This window comes from Engraulis encrasicolus, chromosome 22, assembly GCF_034702125.1.
Source record: "Engraulis encrasicolus isolate BLACKSEA-1 chromosome 22, IST_EnEncr_1.0, whole genome shotgun sequence".
NCBI classification, from domain to species: domain Eukaryota; kingdom Metazoa; phylum Chordata; class Actinopteri; order Clupeiformes; family Engraulidae; genus Engraulis; species Engraulis encrasicolus.
In genome coordinates, this window is record NC_085878.1 from 44,154,988 (window position 1) to 44,174,987 (window position 20,000).

Here is a 20,000-nt window from a genome sequence, read left to right on the forward strand (position 1 = left end):
TGAAAGGTATCTCTTGCCTGAAAAAACAAGGTACTGTTGCTTTAACTCTGCTAGAGTCTAAAGGATTGCGATGGGAGGGTGTTGCCCTGCTTTGACATGTTTGGTATTGTTTTTCTTAAGAGAGAACAGCCATGGCTGGGTTCACTGGCTGTGCATTTGAATATGGAAATCGAGATTAATGTGGCACATGATGAAAGAGTTTTTTCTTCTTCTTCTGCTTCTTTTGGGCTTTCCACTCCAAAGTTGTAAGCAAATCATCTCTGAAAGAATAGTTTAAAAGATAAGGCATGGGATCTTTTGAATTTTATTTGCTTTTGTGAAGACGGTTAGCTAAGCTGTAAGAATGAACTGTCAAAGGTGAAAGACTGCTGACTGCACATCTGATTTAGGGTATGGCCATGTAGACACTTGCCAGTCAGTAGCGGAACTAGGGCAGGAAATTAGAATTAGCGGACAATTATCAACAACCATGAGGACCACATCATAGAGAGAAAGACAGACTGACTGTAGAGACAGACCAACTGAAACCAACAGGCAGATACAGAGGAGTGAGGGAGCAAGCGAGCAAGAAAGTGTGAGAGCAACTTAATTGGCAATTGGTAGTTGCATTCCAGAGAATAGGGGAACATTTCTCAAAACCATAGTTGCTAACTTTGCAATTTCACATTGACAACTACCCAAGTTTCAAACTGGCTAACAACTACGCTTTCGAGAAACACACCCCAGAATAGCTACCGTTAGCGACTATATTTAAAATCCTCCTCCGGGTCCTCAATCATTCCCTTTGTCACACATTACTCTGAAGGGGCCAACCAAAGATGGCACCTGGTGTGTGGGGTTGTCTGCTGTGGGCCCCTTTGCCTTTCCTCTTGGACAGGGATCTCAGGTCTTACCCTTCCTATTGCGCTGACCTCTTAACCCTGTGCGGAGAAGAACTTCCTGTGTCAGCCAAACAGGATGTCAGGGTGGTGGCTGCCGGCTCTTGTCATGGCTGCTGTAGTAACGCTGATTAGTGAATGAATCATGGCTGCTGAATAAATGTAGTGCACAATGCCTTTTTGTTTTACTGGTTGCCTCAACATTTTACGACATTGGCTTCTCTCCTTTTGCTATTTAGAGTGAGCCCTTGCTATGTCTCATTCAAACTGTATCATTCTGACTGTATAACTTTTTACATTATATGCGGTTTATGTATTCTAAAATGTTTCACAGCTGTATGATGCATTACCACTGTATTTACCTCACGATGGAAAGTGACTGCCATTTACAAGGTACCCTTGGTATGCATTGCGGTGTGTGTTTGCGTGTGCTTGCCTGTGCGTGCAAGTGTGTTCATTTGTTTGTCCAGACTGTGTGGTTGTGGGTGTTACCTGATGGAGGGCATTTTTTCTGTCTTTGCCCGAGGGCCTGTATTTTAATTACACCAGGCCAGTCTGGAGCCCTATTCACTATTGTCACAGCCAAGGCCCGGGTGTGTCTGCCTGCCTGCCTACTTGGCCGGCACAGAGAGCATCTGGGTGTGTCGCCTCTTAAAGACACATTCGGGTCATTTCATGTGAAATCAGACACTTGGGGACCCGACCGATACAGATTTCAATCATACTTGGTGTGCCTGTTTAGTAGCCAGGTAACACCCCGGAACTGCATTTGTGTGAATCTGACACCAATAGGGAGAAAGAGACTAGCAAAGGTTTACATATGAGGGTAGGACACAATACATTCAGCCTTGATTATATCAGTCAGTGTAAGTCACAAAAAGATGTCTGAGGTGTTGTTTGAAAGCTCTTTTCTGTCTCTACAAATTACACAAACGGCATGGAATACAACAACCTTCAGAATATGAATTATGATGCATCGAAAAATAAATAATTGAATATCAAAAAAACTTATATTTAAAAATGGCCAGTTTCTTGTCTAAACATAGCCTGTAAGGTCATAAACAACACCTGAAAATGGGGTGTTTGGTTCTTTATTCATTTCAGAGATAATGGGACATAAAGATTGAAACGAGTTGTAATAAAGTAGTAATAGTGTCAGGGACAGGGCTGGACTGGCCATCTGGCATAACGGGCATTTTCCCGATGGGCCCTGCACAGCTACACAGCTTCTGCTCATTGTCAATGGACACAGTGGAAGCTAGACCATTTTCAGCATTCAGCAAGGCAGGGTTGAAAGAATAAGCTCAGTAAAGGATTTTTTACATGTTCAAGCATCAAAGGGTATGTTGTAGCTGTATATGATGGTAACTGGTGGCTAGCATGTGTTGAAGAATGTATGCTGAGCACTGGAGAGGTGAAACTCAACTTCCTGCATCCTCATGGACCATCTCCATCCTTCACATATTCCGATAGACATGCTGTCATGTGATATTACTATGGTATTACCATATTATTACTTGGTGATCTGTATGGTGCCATATTTTTGAGTCCAATTATCTCTGAAATGAATAAAGAACCAAAGACCAGCATTTCAGGTGTTGTTCATGACATTGCAGTTTTTTGATATTCAATTTTTAATTTTTCAATTTATCATAATTCATATTCTGAGGGCTGTTGTCTTCCCTGCTGTTGTGTAATTTGTAGAGCCAGAAAAGAGCTTTCAAATAACACCACAGGCATCTTTTTGTGACTTACACTGACTGATATAATCAAGGCTGAATGTATAGTGTCCTACCCTCATATTTAAACCTTTCCTAGTCTGTTTCTCCCTTAATATTGGTGTCAGATTCACACAAATGCAGTTCTGGGATTCTACCTTGCTACTAAACAGGCACACCAAGTATGATTGAATTCTGTGTCGGTCGGGTCCCAAAGTGTCTAATTTCACGTGAAATGACCCATTAGTTAACTTTCTCTGATGAAGATTCAAATTCGTGTGTGTGTGTGTGTGTGTGTGTGTGTGTGTGTGTGCGTGTGCGTGTGCGTGTGCGTGTGCGTGTGTGTGTGCGTGTGTGTGTGCGTGTGCGTGTGCGTGTGTGTGTGCGTGTGCGTGTGCGTGTGCGTGTGCGTGTGCGTGTGCGTGTGCGTGTGCGTGTGCGTGCGCGTGCGTGTGTGTGTGCATGTGTGTGTGCATGTGTGCTTGTGTGTGCTTGTGTATGTGTGTGGAATAGAGAGAAGTGGGGTGTGTCAGCAATGGAGAAGGAGAGATGGAGGTAGAGGAAAAGGGAGCGCAGGGAAGCAGAGAGTGTGTGTGTGTGTGTGTGTGTGCGCGTGCGTGTGCGCGTGCGTGTGCGCGCGTGCGTGCGTGTGCGCGTGCGCGTGCGTGTGCGTGCGTGCGTGCGTGCGTGCGTGCCAGTGTGTGGTTCGGAGCATGAACATCAGTGTAATTGGTCTCCTTGGTCTCCTGACACACTCTCCTAACACAGTGTGGAGCCTCTGTTACACGAGTGTGTGTGTGTGTGTGTGTGTGTGTGTGTGTGTGTGTGTGTGTGTGTGTGTGTGTGTGTGTGTGCGCACACACACGAGTGAGAGAGGGTGAGACTGTATCAGACTGCCTCTTTGTGCTGTAGTTAATTTAATTTGTAGGCCTGGATATTGTGCCCCTCCTTGCGTTGGGAGTTGCACATGCCTTTGTGTACAATTAGGTTTTTTTTCTCCTTCCTACAGTTCACATCACTCCTGGACTCCTAGTTTAGGTGTATGCGTGTGTGCGTGCATTTCCGCACGCTTGTGTACACAATCCCACTCGCCAGTTTTAATACCGTGGTTTAATTACTTTACATATCCCAATAATGGAATCACATTTTTGCATTATGAGCATGGCGAGCTATTTGAATACGAATATTGAAATCCTCAAGAGAGGAAGTGGTGGTAGCATTCACCCTAACATTTTCTCTACTGGTGTAGCTTAAATGCTGCCTCTCACCACACTACATAGTAGGGCTGCCCGATTATGAGAAAAATCAATATCACAATAATTTCAGTCAATATGGATATCACAATATTTTAGACGATATTTCTTTTAAAGACAAATTAATTGTGCTAAACAATTCACAATCTTCCCTCCCTTCAGCAGTCGGAGTGGAGAGCCATAGACAAACGCACAGTAGTGTTCTGCATGAGTGTTGGGTAGCAAGTCTGCTTTGTGCTCGCAATGGCTCAAGTGGAGGGGAATGCATTGCGCTTAGCGTAACCTAACTTTTGACAGTATAGACAAATGACAAAATAGTTGTTTCAACTCTATATTATGAAATTTGATATTGTTTAACTGCAATATTGATATCACGATATTAATACGATATATTGCACAGCCCTACTACATAGTACACTACATATGGAACAAAACGATGTATGCCTTATGTCCTATGTCAAGAGAAGTATAACTATTAATGTTGTCTTCTGCATAGACCAAAACTGATGAAGCTCTATGAACGAGTAACAAAACATTTTTTTCACGCTCCATGAAGTAGCACAGTTGGGACAGCTAAGCTCTTTGCATAGGACACCATGACCTGGATGAATGAATATCTCGGAAACAATGTATTCCTCGTGGCCTATGTAGTGGAGTGAAGGAACAGTTCGGACATGGCTTTGAAGTGAAGGAAGAGTTTGGACTTGGCCTGCTATCTAGCTGCGTCACCTAGAGTCCACTTATAATGCCACCTCTGACTGACTCATGACGGCTGTCAAGTCCTTCTCACATTCACAATCACTTCCTTTTCTTTCTCTCTCTCGCTCTTTCTCTCTCGCTCTCTCTCTCTCTCTCTCTCTCTCTCTCTCTCTCTCTCTCTCTCTCTCTCTCTCTCTCTCTCTCTCTCTCTCTCTCTCTCGTCACACTGATATCTGACAGCATCGAAGACCAATGCTAACGCTTTTGCTATCTAGCTCATAGACCACTCATCACCTCTATCTCTATCAGACGTGTTTGCTGAATGGAAATGTCCACTTGTGGGATGTACCATAAAGGGGACGGTGACCCACTAATATACAGTAGGAGCCACTGACCAACACAGAATTCCCAAGCCACCGTAAAAGCAATTACGCTAACTGCCTGGTTGAAGCGAAACATGTGATGTTGTTGAATTGGAAATGTGTACCTTGTGTCTGTCTGAGTAGCAGCTGACTTACTACATACCTGCATTTGTCTTTATGAATAGCCGTGTAAGTGTGTTAGTGGGTTGTGGAATGTTTTTAGTTCTAGTCTATGTGAAGCTTTCCAAAGGTGCTCTGATACTGTAAACTGTCATTTTGGAGATAGAACTGTAACTGCATCAAAAGTGGCCTTATGTGTGTGTAGAGAGAGGTAGCTCAGTTCAGTTGGTATTGGTCTTATGCTGCATGATAAGTGTTGCAGCAATGTTGAAACTGAGCCGCGCTGTGTGCGCGCGTGTATGTGTTCGTATGTGTGATTGTGCGTGCGTGCACGTGTGTGTGCGTGCATATGCTGAGGCGTGGCTGCTGTGCTCTGTCGGTTTCTCACTCCTCCACCACACACACTCCACTTCAGCACAGAGTGCCGCACGCGCACATGCACACACACACACACACACACACACACACACACACACACACACACACACACACACACACACACACACACACACACACACACACACACACACACACACACACACACACACACACACGGACAAACGTCTTAACGCATGCATAGACATGCGCGTACAGACATACACAGACACTCATCCACACAAACTCGCATGAGATCACTCAATAGAAATGTGTTGAGGAATGCGGTGAACTCATGTCATATATACTCCATTGGCATGTTGTTTTGGCTTCTTGCACTCTAACCCATGAAGGGCATCTGTGGACTAGAACCCGGGCTGTCATGGGCATGCAAGCCCATATGTGCAATTTAGAAATATGCAATTTAGTAGCAGTGTTTCATTCATTTTCCACAAATAATGTGTTAACCTATACAGGTATGTTGGACATGCTAATACTGCAGTACTGGAATACATCCTATATATTGTACAGTCCATGGCATAGGGTGAATCAGAGCAACATACCACACTGATATTCCTCTCCGAATGATGTTATTTTGATGGGCGCTAGCTCGCTATATGTTTTGTGCTGTATGTTAAAAGGATGACATAAGAGCTCCCAAAGCTGATGTCCAATGTGATGGTCACATACGTACATGTGTATGTCTGGGTGTGCAGTGCACCGCTGGCATAATAATCACAGTAATGTGATGTGATGCTTGATGGGTGATGTACTGATGTTCCCCTGCTGGGGGGATGAGGGGTTACAGTCTCCTGCTGCTGCAGTGTATGGTCAGGCCAATCGCCTCATTAACCTGGAAGATTGGCATCAGCAGGAGGCAGCCCGCCACCACCTCTCATGGGGAACTGTTCAAAAGGGGCTCTCACGTCATCTCTGCACTCTACCCGATGAGAGGGAAAGGGACCATGAAAGCAGGAGAGATGTATGTTGTGTAGTGTAATGTCGGTCTGTTTGTGTATGTAAGGCAAGGCAAGGCAAGGCAAGGCAAGTTTATTTATATAGCGCATTTCATACACAGGTGCAACTCAATGTGCTTCACAAAGTTAACAAATGTAAATGAAAGGAAACAGGGAAGAAGGAAATGAATTAGAGTCAAAAAGCATTTAAAAACATTAAGATAAAACTAAGGTAAGGTAAAGGTAAAAATAATAATAAAATAAAATAAAATAAAACAAATTAAATAAAAAATAAAAATAATAAGAATAAGTAATTTAAGCTAGGGGAAAGCATCTGAGAACAGCTTTGTCTTGAGTCTAGATTTAAAGCTATCAATAGTGGGTGCATTTTTTTATGTCATCTGGAAGCTGGTTCCAAAGCTTTGAAGCATAGAAGCTAAAGGCTGCCTCTCCACACTTTGTTTTGACTTTTGGAATCACCAGCAAATTCTTCTCCGTTGACCTTAGTGACCTAGTTGGTGCATACAGCTGAAACATATCCAGTAGATATGTGGGTCCCATTCCATTTAGTGATTTAAACACAAGTAGCATAGCCTTAAAATCAATTCTGTAGCTTACTGGGAGCCAATGCAGCGATCTTAAAATTGGAGTAATGTGGTCGAACTTCCTTGTCTTTGTAAGAAACCTTGCAGCTGCGTTTTGTACAAGTTGAAGCTGTTTAATGGTTTTATTGGGGGAGGCCAGTAAAAAAGACTGTTACAGTAATCAACTTTACTAGAAATAAAGGCATGTATTAGCTTCTCCAGATCATGTTTAGACATCAGGCCCCTAAATTTAGAGACGTTTTTTATGTGATAAAATGCAGACTTAGTAATAGCTTTCATGTGACTGTTGAAGTTTAGGTCACTGTCAATGAGGACCCCAAGATTTTTAACTGTTTCCCTTGCTTTCAGTCCCTTCGTTTCAAGGATAGTAGCAATCTTTTGTCTCTCCTCTCTTTTCCCAAATATAATTACCGGTACTTCAGTTTGATCTGTGTTCAGCTGGAGGAGATTGTGAGACATCCATTTGTTAATTTGGTCCATACAATGATAGAGTGATTCAAGGGGGGTATAGTCATTTGGGGACATAGATAAGTAGAGCTGGGTATCATCCGCATAGCTATGGTAATTTATGGAGTTTATTCTCGATAATGTGTCCCAGTGGCAACATTATACAGATTGAACAGTAGTGGTCCCAGAATGGAGCCCTGGGGGACCCCACAATCCAGAGACATTGGTGATGAAGTATGTCTTCCAATGGCGACAAAAAAAACTTCTTTGTTGTAAGTACGATTTTAACCAGTCGATCACTATGCCCGTAAAGCCAACCCAGTGTTCCAGTCTATGTAGTAGTATAGAATGATTAACTGTATCGAAAGCAGCACTCAAATCAAGAAGTACCAAGACGGATGATTTGCCAGCATCAGAATTCAATCTTATGTCATTCATAACTTTAATAAGAGCTGTTTCAGTGCTGTGGTAGGCACGGAAACCTGATTGAAACTTATCAAAAATAGCTATTAGAGATTAGAAAAGCAGTTAATTGGTTAAAAACAATTTCTCTATTATTTTACCCATGAATGGTAGATTGGATATGGGCCTATAGTTGTTTAGTACCAGTGCATCCAGGTTGTTCTTTTTCAGTAAGGGTTTCACAACTGCTTCTTTCAGACAGCCTGGGAATATGCCTGTTTGTAGTGAGGTGTTGATGATCTGAAGTACATCTGATGATATTAGATTTAAGATGGATTTGAAGAAGGCTGTTGGTAAAATATCTAAGTCAGATTTAGAGGAGCTAAGACTTTGTACCGTTCTATTAAGAATGTCCACATCAACTAAATGAAAATTTCTCATGAGGTTATGGATTTAACTTCACCATAGCAAAGCTGGTCTGAATCTTGGGTCGGGTTGCACATGTGTGAGTATGTTTTGCACGTATTTTTTCAATCTTTCCTTTGAAAAAGGATGCGAACTCATTGCATTTGCTGACTGAGAGGAACTCAGAGGGCATTAGATTTGGGGGCCTTGCTAGCTTTTCCACAGTGCCAAACAGGACACGTGCATTATTAATATTTTCTATTAATTATGTCAGAGAAAAAAGATTGTCTAGCTTTTAGAAAATTTCCTGGTTGTATTTCGAGAGTGTGTGTTTATAGATTTGGTAGTGGACTTCAAGTTTGGATTTACGCCACTGTCTTTCAGCCCTCCTGCATTCTTGCTTTAGCAATATAACTGTGGGATTCTTTCTCCAAGGTGCTTTTTCACGTCCCACTGTTTTGATTTTTTCGGGGGCAATAACATCCATAATACGGGTCATCCTTGAATTAAAATTAACCATGAGATCATCTGCACTCTCTGAGGTTTGACTTTGGATCTCTGAAAGTGCTTGCTGAAAGAGTGAGGCTGTCTCACAGTTGATTATACGTTTTTTGACTGTAACAGATTCCCTTTGAACATGAGGTGTACATAGAAACATCAGAAAAAAATGCAGTAATGGTCAGAAAAGCCATAGTCTTTGACACTAGCACAAGCATTAAGGCCTTTTGTTATTATTAGGTCTAAAGTGTGACCTTGGTTGTGTGTTGGTCCTGTTACATGCTGTGTGAGGCTAAAAAATGTCAATAAGACTTAAAAATTCCTTAGCATAGACATTCTCTAAGTCGTCCACGTAAAAATTAAAATCGCCTGCTATAAACAAGCTATCATAGTTCACACAAACATTCGACAACAGCTCACCAAATTCCTCTAAGAAGAGTGGTGCAGAAAGTCTTGGAGGTCTGTAAATAGTCAATAACAGTATGTCAGAAGAACATTTTAGAACTGCAGCTAAGTATTCAAAAGATGAAAATTCAACCTAGTGTGATGTCTTTTGACATTGAAACAGTGCCTTGAAAATAATTGCTATCCCCCCTCCCTGTTTATTCTGCCTTTCTGTACTAATGAAATTAAAGTGTGACGGAGTTGCTTCTATAAGTGTGATAGAGCTAGTGGATTTTTCCAGCCATGTTTCAGTTAAAAATAAAAATCAAGGTTGTGGGTACAGATAAACTCATTGACAACAAAAGGCTTGTTCCTTAGAGATCTACTATTCTGTAAAGCTAATTTAGCATTGAGCATTGGAGGCATTTCCACTGTGGTAGTGAGTTTTTTTTGGGACAAGTCTGAGATTTCCCATGCTTGCCGTCTTGGGGGAATGTATGCGTGTCCTCAAGAGGACCTCGTTTTGTTGTTAGAACTGGAATAAGATTGTCCACGGGTCCCCTTATCTGCTTATTTTCAAAACAACTGTTACTATGTGGGTAGGGACCCAGTTGATATCAGACTGTGCTTTCAACCATGTCATCCTCACTGATACTACTGTACTCCAGAGCACAGACAGGTGGTTGTGGGGCCTTGCCTTTTTTGGGTGCAGTCATGGATGGAAGTATCCTTTTAGATTTTGGGGTAGAATGAGGTTGACCTTGAGAAATATCCGCATAGGAGGCTTGGTAGGAATGTCTGGGGGTAGAAAAGGTAGATCTGGCATAGGGGAGTAGTCTCGCCATAGTTTCTGGAAATCTCAGTCTGGGAGATGAAGATGGTGTTTCGTCGTTCCGGGAAGGTTGTGATACCATTGGTGATTGCATTTTGTCGCCGTTGCCAGGGCTTGCTGGTGGCTGCGTTTCGCCACATCTGGGGGGTGAGTTTGGTTTTGAGGAAACCACATTTCCTATTTCCTGTGTGGACAGTCGCTTTTTGGCAGACCTGGGAGGTGGAATTGGTGATGCCAATGGCATTTTGCCAGTCCGACAAGGAGGTGAACACTTGATCTCCGGCGAGCGGCTTGCTGCCAGTTTCTGTGACAGATCTTCCAGCTGTTCCGAAAGCTGGTTCAGTTTGTGGCGAGTTCTGTGTGTTCCGTTGTTTTCCACTTGAGCAGAGAGGGCAAATGTACTGTGTATGTGTGTTTAGTCATGCATGGATGTTTTGAAACAATGTTCCAATCAGTGGGATGTGTATGGGAAGTCCTAGTGATGCGAGCCCCTCATAATGGGAGGTGTCCACTCCCCAGGGTGCTTCAGAGATGGCCTCTTTGCCTATGTAGGTAAGCAAGGCACGTTCATTTGTATAGCATACATAGATGCCATTCAATGGACTTCACAAAAATAAAAACACGAAATGGAGAACGTTAAAAAAAAGAATAAACGGTGAATACTAAAATATTAAAAAGACATTCATATTTGAAATCAAAGATTAAAAACAATAAAGTAAAAGAAGAATTGAAATCAAAGATGATTAAAAACAAAGATGATTAAAAAGATGATTAAACACATGAAGATCAAAGGATAAAAATAACAATCAGGGATAAACATAAAATCAGAGGCATCAATGAACAACTTTGTCTTAAGTTTGGATTTAAAACAATTTTGTATAGTCAAGAAGCTGATTCCACAGCTTGCAGCATGGTAGCTGAAGCTGCCTCTACACCCTTAGTTTTGACCCTCAGAATTACCAGCATGGTGTGCTACTGAGTGTGTCTGAACCAATAGCTTTTCCTGAAAAGTGCAGTTGGTTTGTGCTTTCTCTCCATGGGTTCAGGTGCACACACACGCACAATACAGCTTTGGCGTCTGTCAGCATAGTCATGGGTAAGCAGTTAGGTTCTAACTGTTAGGGCATCAGACTTGTAGCCCAAAGGTTGTCAGTTCGACTCCCGACCCGCCAGGTTGGTGGGGGGAGTAATTAACCAGCGCTCTTCCCCCATCCTCCTCCATGACTGAGGTACGCTGAGCATGGTACCATCCTGTCGCACTGCTCCCTTGTTTTGTTTGTGTGCTTAACCTCATGCCGTACATTCAAATGAATGCATTCTACACGGTCAATGAAACAAATTAATAATTTACCAATAGATAAGAAACATAAAAGAATTATTAGCTTGCACCACATTACGTCAATAGTAGCAACGCATTTGGGACGTAAACAAGAAGTGTCCAATTGGCAATTATTGCAGTGTAGACTCAGAAAGATTTTGAAGGCCTTTCATGTCTCTTAGCGTGAATATGTACTGGTAGTTTGAGGTGGCTGTAGGTGTAGCCTGCTGTGCCAGCAACTGATTGGTGGAGTAGAAGGGTGTAAAATGAGAAAACGAGGTCAAATCTGATATGTCTACTCATTCACATTATACGGCATGTAATGAATGGACCGCTGGAATGCTGACATACTGCCCTACAGTAGACTGCACAGTGAATGAGTGAATACTTCACAGACATCCAGAGGGTGTGGATATTTTGTACAGAATAGCCTGATGTATACTTTGTGATTGTGATTTATTTTGTGATTTATGATGGTTGGAACCATTGGTACCCTTGTTCGACCACAGTGGGGTTTAGTGTGATGATAGCATCACATCTGTATAAATAAATGCTTAGTAGACTCCATTTTCTCAGTGTTTTGTCTGGAGGGTGGGTATTGCAAAGGATTTTAGTGATGGAAGCCTGGGTACATGTAGGTGGATCAGTTTGTCAGTTATTGTGTTGTTTTTGTGTGCAGGATGGGTGATTTGAGTAATGTAATTCATGTAATTTAAATGCAATTTAGTGTTATCACTTACACTGTCAAACATCACACGTTCATATGGAGACTGTAAAGAATGTAATAATGAAACCCTGACCTTCTCTGGCCTCCCTGTTCTGCATTCTGCACTCCCATCCCCTGCTCTCCTGGTCCTCTATGGTGTATTTTATCTTGTGCAAAGTCCATTAACCCATTTTATCCTATAGCCCGATTCGCATGGGACTTTTATTACCCATGGACCCCCGGTAATTCGGAATAATTACAGAGAATGAGTTTTTACTCCTGTGCGAATGCGCCATGTCAGTGATTTGTGAAGTAATAATCCCGCCACAAATTACCTACTGAATTTCGGCAAAACACAGACATCCTGGGGTAATTTCATGCCCCATGTCCATATGTGCACCGTTTGCACCTCCCTTAGAATGTCTGAGAATTATATAAATTATGAATCACCAGGGGTCCATAGGTAATATTTATCCTCTGCAAAAAGTGCCGGCTGAATGTCTAAGCCCTTTTTGGGAGAAGATGCCCTCAGCCTATAAAACTCTAAATATCTCAACTGCCAAAACACATTAAACCTGAAATGAGTTACATTTAAAAACTAAGCTACTCCTTTTGCAATAGAATGTGTTTGTTCTGCCCTAACCTACCTACATTGTTAATAAAAGCAATCTCAAATCTCATGAGCCTGCATGCTACATCTAATATGCAGCTCCAGGTGCCAAGGTCAATGCAGCGTATGCACAGCATCCAGTATCAGTATTAATAAATGAGTTCAGTGCTGACCTCTTGGTCCTCTTGTGGTCTCTGTGCTGCAGGTGGATGGAGGCCTGTCTGGACGAGGAGCTGCCGCCCACCACAGAGCTGGAGGAGGGCCTGCGCAACGGGGTCTACCTGGCCAAGCTGGGCAACTTCTTCGCCCCACAGACCGTCTCCCTAAAGAAGATCTACGACCGCGAGCAGACGCGCTACAAGGTACTATAGGCCACACACATGCACGCACACACACACAGGAAGATGTATGACTGCGAGCATACATGCTGCAAGTAGGCCTGGGCGATATGACAAAAACTTGGATTTCGATTATTTCTCCCCAAAATTTTTGATTTCGATTTTAATCACAATATGAATAAAATCACAATTAAAAAAAAAAAATCCAGGGGAGGGTAGCATGAAGGGCATGAATCCAACACATGGATTGTGAAAAATGGTGCAAGGTATGACACCTAGAAAGGCTGGTCCAGGGAAAATAGCAAACTGCACAGACCTGCACACAAAAATGGATAATGTCAAAGAAGAGACATACCGGTACACAAGTTTATAGTGTAGAAATAAAATATAGCCTACAAAATTAGAAAAATAGAAAAAAACTCTCATACAGGGTCTCTGTACTCCTGGAGCACTGTGGGGTGAGGTGCCTGCCTTGTTGTCATTGCCACACTTAAGTTGTTTTTTTTTCAATGACATTTCATTTCATTTATTTAAACTCGAAGAATCATTGAGAGCCCAGCCCTCATTTACAATGATGTCGAGTAACAAACAATTACACATATAAAATCATATATATATACAACATACACAATGCAACATAAATCATATAAGAGGTAAAAACTAAGACAAACTATGAATTAAAAATTATGAGTTAAAACAAGTACAAGTGTGTGATAAAAAACTTCCCAGTATTACTTTAAAATGTTCTAAAGACACCAAGGCTTGAAGACCTATCCTTTGTTGTAGGGTATTCCAAAGTGAAGGTCCACAGACACTAAAAAGCCGTTTTACCCAGTTCAGTGCGGGCATAAGGGACCTCCAGTTAAAAAGTTGCTGCTGCGGGTTTGATATGGGTTGGAGTGCCAAACTAAAAGAGATGAAATATAAAATGGGAGTTTACCAGTGAGGGCCTTAAAAATAAAACTAAAATAATGCATGTCCCTTCTGTGAGAAAGTGGAGCCCACCCAACTTTATCATATAACAGGCAATGATGAGTGCTATATGGATCCCCAGTAATAAAACGAAGAGCTGAATGATAGACAGTGTCAAGTGCCTTCAGATTAGAGAGTGGTGCATGTCTGTAAATAACATCACCATAGTCAAGGGAAGACAGAAAAGTAGCTTCAAATTAAACTTTTTTCTGCAGAAAACAGGAAAGTGATATTTATTTCTGTGCAGGAAAGATAGCTTTTGTCTGAGCGTAGTGACAAGACAGTCAGTATGTTTCTTGAATGTGAACTTGTCATCTAGCCAGATTCCCAGATACTTATAATGTGAAACTCTCTCAATAACAGACCCATCTAAAGTAGATATATTAAAATCATTTTTCATGCCATGCTTAGATCGAGTAAAGACCATACATTTAGTCTTGCTTACGTTAAGTAGAAGCTTAAGACCAATGAAGGCAATTTAGTAGAGTATTAAAAGACTGCTGCAAAATTCTCCAATGCTAGCTGTACAGAATCTGCAACACAATACAAAATTGTGAATCATCTGCATATAGATGAAAAAAGCAGTTGGAAAGGAGAGAGAGTATGCTATTTATGTACATGGTGAAGAGTACCGGACCTAATACTGAACCTTTGTGGGACCCCCTTGGTTATTAGCAGGGGGTCAGATTGAGTATGACCCAATTTTTACAGTATGGTGTCTGTTTGATAGGTAGCTCTGGAACCATTTACAGGCACTTGCACTAAAACCAATACCAGGCAGAATTTGTAGAAGCAGAGAGTGGTCCACAGTGTCAAATGCTTTGGATAAGTCCACAAAGATGGCAGCAGATGTTTTTTTTTGTCAAGAGAAGTGATAATATCATCAATTACTTTAGTAGCAGCAGTGACTGTACTATGTTTAGGCCTAAAGCCTGATTGGAGAGGGCTCAGAATATTTATTGGTAATTTAGAAATTCTTTGAGCTGATCATTTACCAACTTCTCTAGTATATTTGAGAGACACGGTTAGCTTGGATATTGGTCGATAGTTTTTAGGGTCAGTCTTATCACCCCCCTTGTGCAACGGGGTAATGTGTGCAAATTTCCATAGTGTAGGGACAACTCCAGTGGAAATAGAATAATTGAAAATGTGCAATAATGGCTCTGCTATTATATATGCCGCAGTGCGAAGAAAAAAGGGATCTAGGTGGTCTTCTCCAGTGGATTTGCGACTATCAATTGCTAATAAAGCAGATAGCACTGTATGCTTAACACAGGATGAAGCCTAAATTCCAGATCATCGTCTCTGACATTGTCTCTGATACACATATCATGTCCAGCCCTAGGCATAAAGGAATGATTATTGCTATTATCAAAACTTTGACTGGCTAAAGAAAAATGTTTGTTAAGAGCACTGCAAATGTCTGATTTGTCTTGTAGTAGACAATCATCAAACTTAATGGAAGAAGGCATAGGTGTAACAGATTTTTTGTTTTTGTAATTTACAGCCTTCCAGAATTTTGCAGGATCAGAGTACGAGCTAGAGACAAGGTTAAAGTAATAGTCAGATTTAGCCTTTCTTACAGATAATGTACATCTGTTTCCTGATTTTCCTGAAAACTTGCCCGTCAGAGGCATCCTTGCTCCTCCTTGCTAATGACCAAGCCTTATTTCTTGACTGAAAAAGAGAGGAGAGTTCAGGGGTGAAACCATGGGTTTGTTCTACTTTTTACTCTTATCTTTTTAAAAGGTGCATGTTTGTCGACAATGCAAATAAATGAGTTTGAGAAAAACTGTAGAGCCAAGTCAGCATCAGGAATTTCAGTTGTGAGATGAATGTCACTTTCATAGAGATCATTTAAAAAGGCTTGCTCATTAAAATGTTTCATAGTTCTTTTAACCAAAATGCGAGGCAGTGCTTTGGTTAGAGTGCTAGTGCCTAATACAGGCAATGGGACAGTGGTCACTGACCCCTAAATCAAAAACACCAGTTGCGCTAATTTTGTTCATCTTATTTGTAAAAAGTAGATCAATAAGAGATGATTTGCTAAAGTTCTTAGAGTTTGGATCTTGTTGGATCATTAATAAGTTGATCCAAAAAAATAGACTTGAGGAAAACATCTCTAAGATGTTTGGAGGCATCAGTTAGCCAGTCAATATTAAAATCCCCAAGAACCAGAACTTCTGAGTCAGTGAAATCTAGATATCAATTCTGCAAGCTGATCTATGGATTTAGAATCAGCTGACGGGGGGTCTATAAATCCCAACTATTATGAAGGAGTTGTTATTGGTGCCATAATAAACCTTTAGTGCAATAAATTCAAAGGATTTAGGTTCACTTAAGGAGTACAGAAATGTGACAGAGAAATGTGACTTCACGTAAATAGCCACACCCCCACCCCTCCCGACCCTGTCAATTCTAAATAAATTGTAGCCTGAAAGGTTGACTTCAGAATCATCAATTTCACTCTTCAGCCAAGTTTCTGATAAAACCAAGATATCTGTGTTAGTTTGAGCAATTAAAATATTTAAGTGGTCCATTTTATCTCGTTGCAATATACTTCTGATATTGAGGTGGATTAACCCAATGCCTTTTCTGTCCTTAAAAAAACACATGGATTGTCCAAGCGAACACGTCAGGGGTAGACTCCAATGGGACATGTAGCATTCATGACTTCAGGGCTTAGTCCATTATTGAGAGGGATATCAGGAGAAGAAATAGGAGAAGAAATAGGAAGGACAGTCTCTGGCAGGGAGATATCATTGCATATGGGCAGGCTTTGACATTTCCGAGGAGCCAACTGCTGGCCAGAGGAGGTATTTGAATGGGAGGGTGAGCAAGCAGCAGCAGAACGAAGTGATCTGACATTAAGAAGGGCCATCTGTAGGTGATGAGAGGGGCTACTTATTGCCTGTGTAGTTTGATCCCCAAGTGATAGGCCTATAGCAGGAGAGGGAGAGCTGCAATTATCAGCAGGACCCATAGTAGAGCTGGGTGTGTTTGTGAACTGGATTGGGTCATGCTGTGTTGAATGTCAAGGTGTGCTGAAAGCAATGAACTGAATAAAGTTGGTGGTTAGCTCTAGTAGGCCCAGTTTGTTTGGATGCACCCCATCAGATCTATATAAAAATGATTTGGTCCAGAATATATCAAAATTAGCAATAAAATCATGACCAGCTAGATTGCAAAAATTGTTTCAGCCAGGTATGGAGACTATGCAATCTGCTGAAACGCTCTGAATTACTGGAGCTAAGTGGGATAGGGCCTGACATTATGCAGCGTTTCCCGAGGCTTTCAACAGTGAGACATAACGTCTCCAGCTCATTCTGTAGCTTCACAGAGTTCCGGGCCATGACGTCATTTGTCCCCACGTGAGCAATGACAGTGTTTACGGAAGAATGTTCTGTTCAATAGAGACGGAATGAGATGAGAGATGTCGACAACCCTTCCTCCCGGGATACAGTACGTGATAGCACTAGGAATAAATCAGATCTCTGGACAATCGAATCACCAACAATGAGAATTTCAGGAGGGCATTGAACATCGCGGTTAAAGTGTATAGAGGTGCGAGGAGGAAGTTGTAGACCATCTGGGCGCTGAGGGACGCTGTCAGCCGTGGACAACGCCGGTGGTGTTTGACACGGGCTACACAAGCTAACGACACCAGCATCATTAGCCAACAGAGGCATCGCAGTAGCCCGATGGCTTGACAAGCCATCCGCTGTTGGAGATGTAGAGGCCATGCAATCTGCTGCGGCCATCGTTGGAGAAGAGACTCTGAGCCGCTTATCAGAAACGCGCTCTGGACTCGAGCCGTCGCTGTCTGTAGACCTGTTGCGCTTGGAGGTAGCTTTGCGAGCTACATGTTGGCGCGGTGATGGATGGCCTGGCTGGATAGCAGGCGAGGGGCAAGATTCGCTGCCCTGTTCATCCGGGACATCCAGATCCACTCCGACGTGGGGCAGGCGACGTAGGGAGATCAGCAAGAGGAGCAAAGGCGTTGTGGAGCACTAGATCCGAAACAGCCCCAGTCCGACACGCCGCGACAGGAGGAGGGCGGCGGCGAGACTTGCCAGCAGCTACCGTAGACCAGGCAGAGCTACCCGGGGCGGGGGTCATGGAGACATCCGTGGAAGGCCCAGGTAGTGGCGGATAATCAAGCGAGGTAAGCCGTGCACCAAGATCTGCTTGTTGTTGTAGAACGACTGAGATAAGTTTCTCAATCGAAGCCAAGTCCATTTTTATTTCAGTCCAGACAAGGCCTGTAGACATTGGGCTAGCGTTTTGCCGAACCTCAACAGCCTCAGTGGCCGCCATCGCTACTTTGTCTTGCGTCCTCCTAAACGTGCTCACCTGGGAGACCTGTGTCTTGTCCCCGTCGGTGACGGCCTCGCCCTGGTACTCCAGCACGCAGGAGTCGATGAAGCGCTCGAGTTCCTCGATCTCCTGCGAGCGCGTGCTGCCCGCAGCGCACATGCTCACTCGATGACATACGATTATCTGTTAGCCTATATTTGCAGACTGCATTCATAAAGATTTATTTCTTGGGGGGTGCTGTGGCGCAGCGCGCTAAGCCCCCCCACATTTGGGCTTGCATGCCCACAGGGACCCTGGTTCGAGTCCTGATCCCACCCCGTCTCTCTGTCCCACTTGTTTCCTGTCACCATCTCAGACTGTCCTATCAAAATAAAGGCAAAAAAGCCCCTAAAAATACATATTAAAAAAAAAAAAAGATGTATTTCTTAGTGAGAAAAACAATAAGCCTGAAGATAACACTTTTCAAACAAAATGTTGCTTATAATGACTTTGTTTATGCAGCTCTCACATGCATAGTGAGAATATGCAATAATATGGACCCAGCAAAGAGGACATCTCAGGTTTTGTCAACAAGAAAATGGCACATTTGATGCAATGTTGATTAAATGCAACAGCCAATAATAAATCGTCAAGTTGCTCATAACTTTGTTTGTAGTCTTAAGAGGGGCTTAGCATTCCAAACGAACTATTTGGGGACTGTTTAAAAGTGTGAAAAGTTTATCAAGCAATTTGTTTTTTAAGTACCACTAGTTAGCTGCCAACATAGCTCAAACACAATTTGCCTTCATTTGTGTTAGCAACTAGCTAGTAGCTACAGCTACTGCTAAACCAATTCGAAGTCCTAACACACTGTTTGCAATCAAATGTGGGCCATTACTTTCAAAAACGAGGCATAGAGAACTTTGTAAATAATTTATTTACAGGCTCTGATACCGACAAAAAAAAAAAGTTTTCTTTGAACGTGCATCGAACGTCTAATTTATATTCGTAGAAAAATTTGACACCACAATTAAAATTGAAATCGAAAAATCGTCCAGGCCTAGCTGAAAGCTATATGTACACACACACACACACACACACACACACACACACACACACACACACACACACACACACACACACACACACACACACACACACACACACACACACACACACACATACACATACAGACGTACTGTATACTGTAAAGAAATATTGGGGCTTGAATGTAGGACATTTATGTACACACACTTGCATTGCACATGCTACACATACACACCACAGAGGTACATATGCCCCACATCAGACATGCAGCACTGTACGCATAACCACCATGGAGACTTGTTTATAGTATATGCTACTTGCATAACGCTGTATGTAATAAAGGCCTGCATGAAGTGTATATGATTGCAGTGTAAATACTACACACACACACACACACACACACACACACACACACACACACACACACACACACACACACACACACACACACACACACACACACACACACACACACACACACACACACACACACACACACACACATACAGACGTACTGTATACTGTAAAGAAATATTGGGGCTTGAATGTAGGACATTTATGTACACACACTTGCATTGCACATGCTACACATACACACCACAGAGGTACATATGCCCCACATCAGACATGCAGCACTGTACGCATAACCACCATGGAGACTTGTTTATAGTATATGCTACTTGCATAACGCTGTATGTAATAAAGGCCTGCATGAAGTGTATATGATTGCAGTGTAAATACTATACACACACACACACACACACACACACACACACACA

The 20,000-nt window shown here is 42.3% G+C and overlaps 1 protein-coding gene across 2 annotated transcripts in view; it reads left to right on the forward strand.

The window, feature by feature from the left end:
- iqgap1 (IQ motif containing GTPase activating protein 1) overlaps positions 1-20,000 on the forward strand; it is an 81,161-nt gene that overhangs the window by 20,805 nt on the left and 40,356 nt on the right. For both annotated transcript variants that reach the window (XM_063187798.1, XM_063187799.1), the window contains exon 3: positions 12,774-12,930. In XM_063187798.1, coding sequence (XP_063043868.1) covers positions 12,774-12,930 — 157 coding nt within the window. The remainder of the gene's footprint in view (positions 1-12,773; positions 12,931-20,000) is intronic.